Source organism: Vulpes vulpes, chromosome 4, assembly GCF_048418805.1.
Source record: "Vulpes vulpes isolate BD-2025 chromosome 4, VulVul3, whole genome shotgun sequence".
NCBI classification, from domain to species: Eukaryota; Metazoa; Chordata; class Mammalia; order Carnivora; family Canidae; genus Vulpes; species Vulpes vulpes.
The window spans coordinates 44,162,126-44,174,986 of record NC_132783.1 but is presented as its reverse complement, the minus strand read 5'-3'; the positions used below and the strand labels follow the sequence as shown (position 1 = coordinate 44,174,986).

The 12,861-nt window shown below is 37.2% G+C and overlaps 1 protein-coding gene across 2 annotated transcripts in view; it reads left to right on the top strand.

The window, feature by feature from the left end:
• The window catches only part of C4H4orf17 (chromosome 4 C4orf17 homolog), a 350,583-nt gene that overhangs the window by 212,468 nt on the left and 125,254 nt on the right, over window positions 1-12,861 (top strand). Inside the window, exons 2-3 of one of the 2 annotated variants that reach the window (XM_072755587.1) lie at window positions 3,311-3,468; window positions 4,448-4,647. In XM_072755587.1, coding sequence (XP_072611688.1) covers window positions 4,594-4,647 — 54 coding nt within the window. In that variant the 5' untranslated portion in view covers window positions 3,311-3,468; window positions 4,448-4,593. The remainder of the gene's footprint in view (window positions 1-3,310; window positions 3,469-4,447; window positions 4,648-12,861) is intronic. The other variant, XM_072755588.1, reaches the window with a different exon arrangement.

Sequence of the window (12,861 nt, the reverse complement as noted above, 5' to 3'; positions counted from 1 at the left end):
TGTTTGAAATTCAGTTTTATATTTCCCTAACTAGACACCAATACAATTCCTGGCACCAAGAGTAGTCCTGGAAGCATACTCGCAAGTAAACAAAAATATATACACAGACTGAGTTGATGGTTTTTTAGTGGTTACAACTTGCTGACATAGAAAGCACTGGAACGATTATGTTTAAGGGGATTGAGAAGAAAGCAAAAGATCCAGAATCATCAACAGAGAAGTCAATAGATGACTAATGGGGCCCAGTTGCTCTTTTCTATTATAGTTGAATGGAGGTCTGATCTTCAATGTTTTGTGCACTACCCATGTGCCTTTAAGTAGTTTTCCAGAGCACTTGCAAGATGTTCAAAATTCAGTACCTTTTAAATCCTATATATACAGTCACTGAAAATGTTATGCTCAGCCACATATTCCTATTTGCATGAGGCTATGAAATTTGTTTTAGAATTTTCATCTATTTTGCATTCTATGAGTCCTAGGATATAACCAACTCTTTTGTCTTCATCATTTTTCCGGTTTTTGATTTTTCATTTTCACTTTTACCAAAATTATATGTGTCTATACATACATAAAATGTTTTCTACAGAGCCTCAAGAGAAGCAGCAGTATTGACTTTCCTACATCTTCCTACATTTACTCCTCCCTAGAAGCCACTGCTTTTGACTTTTGAAACTTACTATTTCGTTTTTTTCTTTCTACATTTCTAAGTATGTCTATATTCCTAACTTGGTTTTTCTTTTTAAGATTTTATTTATTTATTTTTGAGAGAGAGAGAGAGAGAGAGGCAGAGACACAGGCAGAGGGAGGAGCAGGCTGCATGCAGGGAGGCCGATGTGGGACTCATCCCAGGACTCCAAGATCATGCCCTGGGCGGAAGGCAGGCGCTAAACCGCTGAGCCACCTGGGCTGCCCCTTAACTTGGTTTTTCTTTAGACATTTCTATTAATTTCTCATTTTGTACAATGAAAATTTGGGGCAGTCATTGCCACAAAATTCTCTTCTGCTTCCTAAAAGAGTAACAGAAAAATTTATATTATTAGGACTATATAAATGCTACTTAGAGGTGAGTCACATAGTTTGCAATTTTTTTTTCCCTTTACTTAAATAATTCTGTTTTTCCCGAGGATTAAACATTGGTTTTAAAAAAAAAACTAGCTTGGTTTTGTCTTTCTACCTACAACTAATTCAATGCCCAAAGTAGTGGTCTAATTCTCTGCTTAAGGCAAATAGATGCATTAAGTCTCCCACCAATTTTGTCTTATAGAGAAATATCTCCTGGAGTCTTCAGCTTGCTCCAGAATAGGCTAGGTGTGCTCTGTATCTGGGGCAACCTGCTGTATTGGACTCCTGTTGCTGCTGTAACAAATTATCACAAATTGGGTGGCTTCAAACTATGGAGGTTTATTTCCCCCCAGTTCTGGAGACTAAAAATCCAAAGTCAGTATCACTGGGCTGCAGTCAAGGATCAGAAGAAGTTCTAAGAGTCCAGTCCTTGCTTTTTCCAGTTTCTGGTGGCTGCCACATTCCCTGGCTTGTGGCCCCAAACTCCAATGCTTTCCTTTCCTGATTCTTTCTTCCTCTTCCCCCACACTGTCTTGGGGAACTTGTAGCCTGTCCTGTCTCCCCAGTGGTCTGAAATTTTACACTGATCTGTTTTGAGTGGGTGTATTTTTATCCATTTTATTGGCATGCAGTAGCTTTAAAAAAAATGAAGATTAACTTTTCAGTTCTAGCAAATTTACTTAAACTGTTTTATTAATGCTCTTCCTTCCTTACCCGTCCCATTCTGCCTTCTCTGTTCTTTCACTTATTCTGGAACTCCTACTACTCAGATACTGAATGTTTTGATATTCCACTCTCATTTTCTCGCTCAGCCTCCTTTTCCTCTTTTCCTCTTTTCCATCTGTTTGTGCTCTGTCCAGTTTCCAAATCTCCTCTGAACATGAAGGCACAGGTGGCATAGTCAGGGTTTGCAGAGCATTGCACAGCCCCACTAGGGATTGGGAGTACCTGCCCATCGAGCACTGGCACTTCATCTTTTGTTCCAGGGGTGGGGCAAGAGATGCCCTGGAATCGAAGCCTGCAGTGGTGAGCAGTAGTGCCCCACCTCAGAGTGCCCTGCTGGCTCCCAGTGATAAAAAATTTTTATTTATAAGAATAAGAGCTTCTACTTTTGCTAGTTTTCACCAAATTGTCACCTGTGAAGTTACACATCTTATATTCATGGAAACGGGAACCCTGATTTTTTGCCTACCATGCTACCATGTCTCCTGAGAAATTGTGAATGATATTTATATGATAATTGATAAGTTCATAGTCCAGTTCAGACCTGTGCCACAGTTATAGCAGATAATAACACATCTCAGTTTGCCAGAGACAATGACTGTTGTCCCGGAGTGATTATTAATAGCTTACCCCTTGCTTTAAAAAGTGTGCTAGAAAAAAAAAAGTGTGCTAGATCCGATGGTTAGTTATGGGATCACCCTATTTATACTTGCTTGTGAGCCATTGTAGAGACTGATGGATACCTTGGATAAGACCTGGATTTAGTCAGCTTCAAAAGGCTTCCTTGGAATAAAGCAAATTTCAGAGTTTCAAGAGTTAGAACTTGTTAATTGTTTAACCAGTAGTTCTGATGGTTGTGACCTGTGTCAGTAATATTGTAACAATTCGTTGTAAAGAGTGGCACAGAATATCACTTAGCTAATTTACCATTTTGTGAATAATATAAACTGGTCTAGGATTAGGAAGAGCAGAGGATAATGTGAGTTTTTAAATTTGAGAGGCTTATGAGAAAATTACTCTCAGAAGCTGAATTAGAATGAATCAAAGTCTATATTCAATAACTACATAATATTTAAATGTTTAATTTTGTTAGAAAATGATTATTACAAAAACTTGAGTAGTCACTGAAAGATTTGAAGGTGGTGATTATGTTGATGTAGCCAAATTTTGTTTGTATAAAACTTGTAATAATCTGGAAATGGGCCATTGCATAAGAACAAATAGAATTACTGGAATGGGAAAGTGAAAAGTGCAATGGTTATGCTATATCTTTAATCAAATTGGTATTTGAAGAGATCAATGCTCATAAAGATGGACTTGGGTGGTATTTTTCTTTTCTCTTTCTCTTTTTTTCTGACTTACAATCTAGAAGACATTCTGTGTGCTGCTAGCATCAACAACAAAGACATGACTTTTTTATTAAACTGCATGCTAAATGGAAATTTTAGAAAATCTTTGTTTGTACAACTGTGCAAAAGATTGCCCAGGTAAGTTTTTTTTTATTATTATTATTTATTTATGATAGTCACAGAGAGAGAGAGAGAGAGGCAGAGACACAGGCAGAGGGAGAAGCAGGCTCCATGCACCGGGAGCCCGACGTGGGATTCGATCCCGGGTCTCCAGGATCGCGCCCTGGGCCAAAGGCAGGCGCCAAACCGCTGCGCCACCCAGGGATCCCCCCAGGTAAGTTTTTTAAGGCATTTACCTTGTCAGCAAATATAAGAAATTTTCTTTTCAACGAAGGCAAATGAGAGAAAAAGCAAGATCATTCTTGTGGGAGTGTGGTGTTTCTGATTTACTACTCACCTGGAAATCCAGGAATTGTGGTAATCTTGGCAGAATCTAGTTGTCAAGGTAGATCACTGTAGTCTCAAAACAGAATTAACATTCGTGTACTTTAATGTTAAAAGTAAGTATCTTCCTGGAATGCCTTGTCTGGAATCTAAGTTGCAGGGAGAGGTAGGGGGAAGAATGCTAAAAAACAACTTTAGGAATATGTATTTCTCCTAAGTCTAAATTCACACCTTGGGAAAATAGAATCTAAAGGAAAGGCTGGTGTGCAGTATATTCTTTTCTCTATGAAAGAGTTCAAAGGCACCCCCACCCCCACCCTACATGCTCAAATAAAAATAGCAGAAAGGGTTTAGAGTTCATGAGCTATTTATGTGACACATAGTTCCTTCTTCTCTTATAGGGACATTTCAAAGATTACAGCACTCAAGCAGTGGGTGATTTCCAAGTCTGAGGGTTCTGGGACCTTTTGAGCAGGTTTTACTTATTTATTTTAAAATTAACTTTATTGATGTCAGCTTTACATACAGAAAAATGCATCCATTCTAAGTATAGACTCAATGAGTCTTGACCTATTGATAGGCCTCTAAATCTACCACAAACAAGATAGGGGACATTTCTATCATCCCCAAAAGTTCCTCCAATGCCCCTTTACAGTCAATCTACCTACATATGCTCAGCCCCAGCCAACCACTGTTGTGCTTTCTGTTGATACAGATTGCTTTGCCTATCCTATAATTCCATATAAATAAAATCATGCCAGTATATTCTCTTTTGTGTTTAGCTTGTGGTTATCAGTAGCTCATTCCTTTTATTGTTAGACAGTGATCCATGACATGGATTTACCATAATTTGTGTATCCATTTACCAGAGGATGGACATTTCAGTTGTTGCAGTTTGGACCAGTATGAAAACAGCCAAGTTCTTTTGTGCACCTATGTTTTCATTTCTTCCGGATAAATATTGAGGAGTACATTTGCTCATCATGTGACAGGTGGATGTTGAGCTTTATGAAAAATGGCTATGCCGTTTGCCAAAGTAGTTGTACCATTTTACACTCCCACAGCCAAGGTATGTAAATTCCAGTTGTTCTACATCCTCACCAACACTTGATACTGACAGTCTTTTAAATTTTAGCCAATGTATTGGGTATAGTGTTAATTTCAGTGTGGTTTAAATTTGTACTTACTTCAGGGCCACCTGGGTGGCTCAGTTGGTTAAGTGTCCAACTCTTAGTTTTGGTTCAGGTCATGATCTCAAGGTCATGGGATCAAGTCTCGAGCCAGGCTCTCTGCTCAGTGGGGAGTCTGCTCAAGATTCTCTCTCTCTCACCCTCTCTCTCTCTTTCTCTCCCTGCATGTATGCACTCTCTCTGTCTAATTCTGTACTATTTTAATTACTATAGCTCTATAGTAATCCTTGTGTCATTCAACTTCATTCTTTTTAAAAAATATTTTGTTCATTTATTCATGAGAGACAGACAGAGAGAGGCAGAGACATAGGGAGAGGGAGAAGCAGACTCCCCGTGAAGAGTCTGATGTGGGACTTGATCCCAGGATCCCAGGATCATGACCTGAGCCAAAGGCAGACACTCAACCACTGAGCCACCCAGGTGCCCCTCATTCAACTTCATTCTTATTTTTCAAAACTGTTTTGGTGATTGTTCTTTTGAAATTTCATACAAGTTTTGGAACCATCTTGTCTACAAAACAAAAACAAAAACCCAAAGAACAAAACTAACCTGCAAGTATTGGAATTGTGTTAAATCTATAAATCAATTTTGGATGAATTGATATCCTAACAATATTGAGTCATCTAACCTGTAAACATGGTATATCTGTTCACTTAATATCATTCATAATATATGAATATTGATATATATGTCATAATATATAACAATAATGTTTATGACTTCAATGTTTGATACTTGTTCATATTTTGTTCATTTTATTCTTAAGCATTTCATATACTGAATGATACTGTTAATTATAATTATTTTATTTTCTGATTTTTCATTGCTACTAAAATTAATTTTTGTCTATTGACCTAGTATTCAATAACTTTGCTAAATTCACCTCTAATCCTAGAAGATTTTTTAAGGACTTCTTACCATGTTTTATATGTATAGTCATGCCATTAGTTAATAAAGGCAGTTTTAATGCTTCCTCTCTGATATTAGGACTTTTATTTATTTTTCTGGCCTTAACCACTAGTTTGGACCTCTAGTAAATGATGAATTGGTAAAGGTGGAATTTCTTGCTTTGGTCCCAAATATAAGCATGTAGGATTAATAGAAAGTGTGCTGCTAGATTTAGGTTTTTCATAGTTTGCAAAGAGATTTTTGGTCATGCATAGATATTGGATTTTGTCAAAATTTTTCTTGTATCTATTGAGATGATCATATGACTTTTCTCTTTTATTCTGTTATGAATTACTCTTACTCAGTGGTGAATTATATTAATATTTTAATGTTAAGCCAACTTTGCATTCCTGAAATAAATCCCACTTGATCATAATGTAGTATCATTTTTATATACTGTTGAGTTTGATCTGCTAATATTTGGCTAAGATTTTTTTGTGTATATATTCATGAAATCTATAGTTTTCTTGTAAAATATTTGTCTGGTTTAGTTATAAAGGTAATAGTAACAGTAAACTTAGTTGGGATGTGTCCTTTTTCCTCTATTTTCTAAAGTTATTTGAGTAAAGTTGTTTTTATTTCTGCCTTAAGTGATTTATAGAATTTATCAGTAGAGTCACTTAGAAATTGGGTTACTTTGTGGGAATATTTTTAATTAAGAATGTAATTTCTAAAAATAGTCATAGGGCTCTTCATATTTCCCCTTTTTCCTTGGTTAATTGGTAACTTTCGTCTGTGTCTGTCAAGGAATTTGTCCATTTCTTCTAAATTATCTAATTTAGTGAAATAAAATTATTTATAGTATTCCGTTCATATTCCTTTAATGTCTATAGTATATGTACTACCATCTTCTGTTTTATTCCTAAATTTTGTACTTGTGCCTTTTTGAAATTAATTGATCTATTTAGAGGTTTATCAATCATATTGTTCTTTTCTGAGTTGCTTTTGATTTCATTGGCTTCTTTCCATTTTGTTCATTTATTATTTTATGGTTCCTCAGTTTTATCTCTCTATTTTTTTCTACTTACTTTGGGTTTGTTTCTCAGTTTTTTAGTTTAATAAGAACCTCTGAGCTGGCAATTTTAAGCCTTCATTATTTTCTATCATCATTATTTAAAACTATACAGTTTCCATGTAAGCTCTCGTTTAGCTGCATCTCACAACTTTTGATATGCTGTATTGTGATTATCATTCAGTTCAAAATATCTTATTATTTCCCTTGGAAATAATTTCCCTACTTTTTTGACTCATAATGTTCCACATTGGGAGTTTTATAGATGTATTGTTACTGGTTTCTAACTTAATTTCAGGTAGTCAGAGAACATAGCCTGTATGATTTTGGTCATTTCAAAGTTTTTGAGAATTAGTATATGGTCCAGGATAATGTCCATCCTGATGAATGTTCTAAGTCATTTAAAAAAAATGCATACTATTTTATTGTTGAATGTCAACTAATGTCAATTAGCTCAAATTGGTTGGTAGTATTGTGTTGTTCAGAATGGATTTTCTTTCTACTTTTTTCTATCAAGTATGTATATGCTAGTGCTGACTTCTTTAGCTTTAATGATTAGATTTGCCTGTTTGTTCTTTCAGTTGTAGCAGTTATTGTTTCATGTACCTTGAAGTGTGATTGAGTCCATACATGTTTCGGATTGCTATGCATTTTTGATGAATTACCTCCATCATTGTGCAGTGTTCTTCATTATTACTTATAATAGGTATTTTTCTGAAATGCACTTTGCCTGAAATAAGTAGAACTATACCAACTTTCTGCTGGTTAATGTTTAGATGATGTGCTTTTTCCCCTCTATCTTTCTATTTTCAACCTACATCTTTATAATGTAAGGGGACTCACGGAAGCAGGATATAGTTGGGTGTTGCATTTAAATTTAATTTGATAATTTTCTTCTTTAAATCTGGGTGTTAAGATTATTTTAAAATAAATGATCAGCTTTTAATTTTTATCAAACCTTCAAGGAAGGGATAATTCTATGTTGTTTGAGCTGCACCACCACACCAGATCATTAGAAAAGGAAAGATCCCAGGTTATTCTATGAAGCCAGGACTTCATGACTTCCTGGCTTGGGGAAGATGGGCTCCCCAGCACTTGTGATGCTTTCCATTCCATTCTGCCAGTCTTCATGAGGATGCCCTGTCTGCTTGGGCACCCTGGCTGCTTGCCTACTGCATTTGTAGCTAAAGTCCTCCACCTGGTGGAATCCATAGTCTGGTTTATCTCGGTTGACTAGAGTTTTCTCAGCTCACCTTAGGTTACAGTGGCATAACAAACTCTTTTTTTTACAATCTAAGAAAAGCCTTCTTTTTTATTTCCCCAGCTTTTTTCTTTTTCCTTCTTTTTTAATATAAATTTATTTTTTATTGGTGTTCAATTTGCCAACATATAGAATAACACCCAGTGCTCATCCCATCAAGTGCCCACCTCAGTGCCCATCACCCAGTCACCCCCCCCACCTCCCCTTCCACCACCCCTAGTTCATTTCCCAGAGTTAGGAGTCTTTCATGTTCTGTCTCCCTGTCTGATATTTCCCATTCATTTTTTCTCCTTTCCCCTTTATTCCCTTTCACTATTCCCCAAATGAATGAGACCATATAATGTTTGTCCTTCTCCGATTGACTTACTTCACTCAGCATAATACCCTCCAGTTCCATTCACGTGGAAGCAAATGGTAGGTATTTGTCGTTTCTAATGGCTGAGTAATATTCCATTGTATACATAGACCACATCTTCTTTATCCATTCATCTTTTGATGGACATCGAGGCTCCTTCCACAGTTTGGCTATTGTGGACATTGCTGCTATAAACATCGAGGTACAGGTGTCCTGGCGTTTCATTGCATCTGAATCTTTGGGGTAAATCCCCAGCAGTGCAATTGCTGGGTCGTAGGGCAGGTTTATTTTTAACTCTTTGAGGAACCTCCACACAGTTTTCCAGAGTGGCTGCACCAGTTCACATTCCCACAAACAGTGCAGGAGGGTTCCCCTTTCTCCACATCCTCTCCAATATTTGTGGTTTCCTGACTTGTTAATTTTCCCCATTCTCACTGGTGTGAGGTGGTATCTCATTGTGGTTTTGATTTGTATTTCCCTGATGGCAAGTGATGCGGAGCATTTTCTCATGTGCTTGTTGGCCATGTCTATGTCTTCCTCTGTGAGATTTCTGTTCATGTCTTTTGCCCATTTCATGATTGGATTATTTGTTTCTTTGCTGTTGAGTTTAATAAGGCTATCCACTGGAAAAAAGACAGTCTCTTCAATAAATGGTGCTGGGAAAATTGGACAGCCACATGCAGAAGAATGAAACTAGACCACTCTCTTGCACCATACACAAAGATAAACTCAAAATGGATGAAAGTCTAAATGTGAGACAAGATTCCATCAAAATCCTAGAGGAGAACACAGGCAACACCCTTTTTGAACTTGGCCACAGTAACTTCTTGCAAGATTCATCCATGAAGGCAAGAGAAACAAAAGCAAAAATGAACTATTGGGACTTCATCAAGATAAGAAGCTTTTGCACAGCAAAAGAAACAGTCAACAAAACCCAAAGACAACCTACAGAATGGGAGAAGATATTTGTAAATGACGTATCAGATAAAGGGCTAGTATCCAAGATCCATAACAAACTCTTTGTCCTCCATGTGCCCTCCTGTTATGCCATCCCAACCCATGGCAGGGATCCCTTTATACCTCACCAGTCCAGGCCCTAATGTGCAGGCCTTCACCTGCCTCTTTAGTCACCTGATTGCTCAATCCTTCCTCCTCACTCTTGCTTTACCCTATGGAAGGAATAAAGGAACATTTTGTTTTTGTTTCTGCCCTGTAGCAACAGAAAGCTGCCTTGAAAAGCAAACTTGAAGGCTAATCTCTGCCTAACCACTCTTTGTTGCCAAATTAAACTCTGATGTGGCTTTGTCAACACTCAAGCAATGTGATCAGTGGTTGGGCTCTTTGCAGAGACCCAAACCAACAACTCCCTTTCTCTCATGGCATTTCTTTCTCTCATGGCATTTCTTTCTTTTCTAACACCCAGTCCTGGCTGAAGCTGAGAGAACCTGGGACACCCAGATCTGACTATTTTCCATGTCTTCTCTCTTTCCCTTTTCCTTCCTACAGCCTTCTAATAACAGGGATTGACTTCCTTCCCTTCTTCTGCATCATATTCTCCTCTTATCACCATGCAACAAGGCCTAACTATCATGAGCAGAAGGAATATAGGTGTTGCCATTGTGTAAAAAATCTGAGTACTCTCCAGGTTTGAACAAATGAAAGAAAGAAATTTAGAAAATTCTCTTTCCTAAAAACTGAGTGGGAGAGCAGGTGGGCCGTGACTGGGTAATGGGCACTGAGGGGGACACTTAATGGGCTGAGCACTGGGTGTTATACTATATGTTGGCAAATCGAACTTCAATAAAAAATATATATGTTAAAAATATATATATAATAAATCAGAGAGGGAGATAAACTATGAGAAACTCTTAACTTTGAGAAACAAACTGAGGGTTGCTGGAGGGGAAGGGGGTGGTGGGGTAACTGAGTGATGGACATTAAGGAGGGCACACGATGTGATGAGCACTGGGTGTTATACACAACCAATAAATTATTGAACACTACATCTGAAACTTATGATGTACTATATGTTGGCTAATTGAGTTAAATTTAAAAAAGAAAATTATCTTCCCTACAAAGCTTGGCTTTTAAGTTTATTGTCTTACTTCAAAGTCCTATTTTAATTGTCAGGAATTGAATAGCAATAATCCTTATCCATATTTCTTTAGCCACAAATCAAATGGATATTTCTGGTCAATTGAGAAGAAGCTCTTAAAGGGAGATGGTATTATAGAGAAGCAAACAGCTGTAATTCCTTTCTACAGCTGTTTGGAATTGGGTGGAAAATTCCAGTATCTTCTCAATTTCCCTTTTCTGGCCAAGGCTACAGAGCATGGTTGTTGAGTAGAAACATCTATTTATCCTTTTTCTAGGAAGATATTTTCTTTCACTCTAGAAGGCATCTTGCTATCTGAACATTACCATGTCCTCACTCAATACTTTGCAATGTTTTGCAGTGATTTGCAATTACTTTGGGGTTACCATATAAAAAAATAAATCAAAATATCCTGGTATTTAAGAGACAAGCCCTCCCAGACATGCATATACACTAATAAAAACACAACCATCTGTAGCTTCCCTTTCTGTTTACCATGTTTGCACGGCTGAAGAAATAAAAGAAGAAAGTATTTCTTATTCCATGTGGCTAAGTTCCAGGTAGAATGACACTACACATTTTAATTTTGTTTCAAAGCCTCTGCCATGAAAAGAAAAAAGAAAGAAAGAAATGTATAATCTTGCTCTCATGGGATTAAAATCTGTTTGGAACACCACACAGTGACTGGGAAAGAGGAGCAGTACCTCTTTCAACAAAGTGCCTGAGCCCTTGAGTCAGAGTTGGCTGGTTTCTTCCTATTTATGTTATCACATGATTGGAATAATTAGTTAACTAACATTTTTAACTAAATTTAAAAGTAGGGTGTGGGGGTGCCCGGGTGGCTCAGTTGGGTAAGCCTCTGCCTTTGGCTTAGGTCACAATCCCCAGGGTCATGGAATTAAGCTCCACATTGGGCTTCCTGCTCTGAGGGGAGCCTGCTTCTCCCTCTCCCTCTGCCTGCCACTCTCCCTGCTTATGCTCTCACTCTGTCAAATAAAAAAAATCTTTAAAAAGTAAAAAAATAAAAATAAGTAAAAATAAAAGCAAGCCGTGCTCTGCTACCTCCAATAAAATAACATCTTCAAGAGTCTGAAAGACAGAAGTCCAGTAAAAGTTAATCTTAAGTTTTTAAAACTCTTCTAAAAACTATAGAGGGGCATCTTGGTGGTGCAGTTGAGCGTCTGACTCTTGGTTTTGTCTCAGGTCATGATCTCAGGTCCTGGGATTGAGCCCTGTGTCAGTTTCCTTCCTCAGTGTGGACTCTGCTTGATTCTCTCCCTCTCCCTTTGGTCCTCCCCCCATGCTCTCTCTCTAAAATAAATAAATAAAATCTTTAAAAAAATTAAAAATAAAAACAATAGATAATTGAAAGGAGTATGCATATAATTTATCACATAGAACTTGAAAATAATGTTAAGAAGTAGAAACAAGCAAAAGTATATGTTTTCTCTTTCTACTATAAACTTAAACTTTTGACACCTGCTTCTACATGTTTATTCTAATATCTCAGGATTGTGTAATTACTCTGAATTTAATGTTAACGTTACACGATATTCCAATAAGACCATTGTAAATTCTGAGTTTTCTGCTTTTGAAAAGTAGAGAGCTTCTGCTCCATAAGGCCTTTCTGACACTAAAACTCTAGGAAAAATAAAAACACTCCTAATGCACTTTGAGATTTTGTTCAAAACATTCTGTGGTTGGATGGGATATTAAAATCTAAGTTATTTTATCCATGATAAAACCAAGGGTACTCTGGGATTATTCAATTTATTCAGGTCACACAAAACTGATGAAAAATGGGAATTTCATGTATTTTCTTGTATACTTCACTAATATAGGGGTCTGACCAGAGGTGTATTAGTACTCCAAGGTTATGGCATCCTTGGCTTCAGTCTGATAGGAGAGTGGCCTGCCTGCTATACTATCACTCAATAAAACAAAAAATGACTACAAAAAATGGTGTCCACAGTAGAAATTCAGATGGCCACAGTCAGAATAGATTTCCCATTTGTATTGAGAAGCATAGTCTTTGAAGCATACCACATACTTCATTCAGCCTTTGAGTCAGATAGAAACTCAATTGCAAGGAAAATAGAAAAGTATTTTATTTTATCTCTTTTCTATGTGTCCCCCACGCCCCAACTCCCCCCCACTTTTTTAAGAATGAAAGAGTCCTAAAGCGACCATTGGGAAATTTGACTATTCCTGAACTATGAGGTATTATCTTTGCCCATCAGAATTATTCTACTCTTCCTTACCAGATCCTGCAATATCACACCTCCCTTCTCATTCCAGGCTTTTCTATGAATCTATTGTATGATATGAAAGGTGCCTGGAGAAAGGACATGGCATCCTGAAATGCTTAGTAACCTAAGGAAAAATATTGTAAATGCAGATGGAGTTAGAGCATAGGAACAGT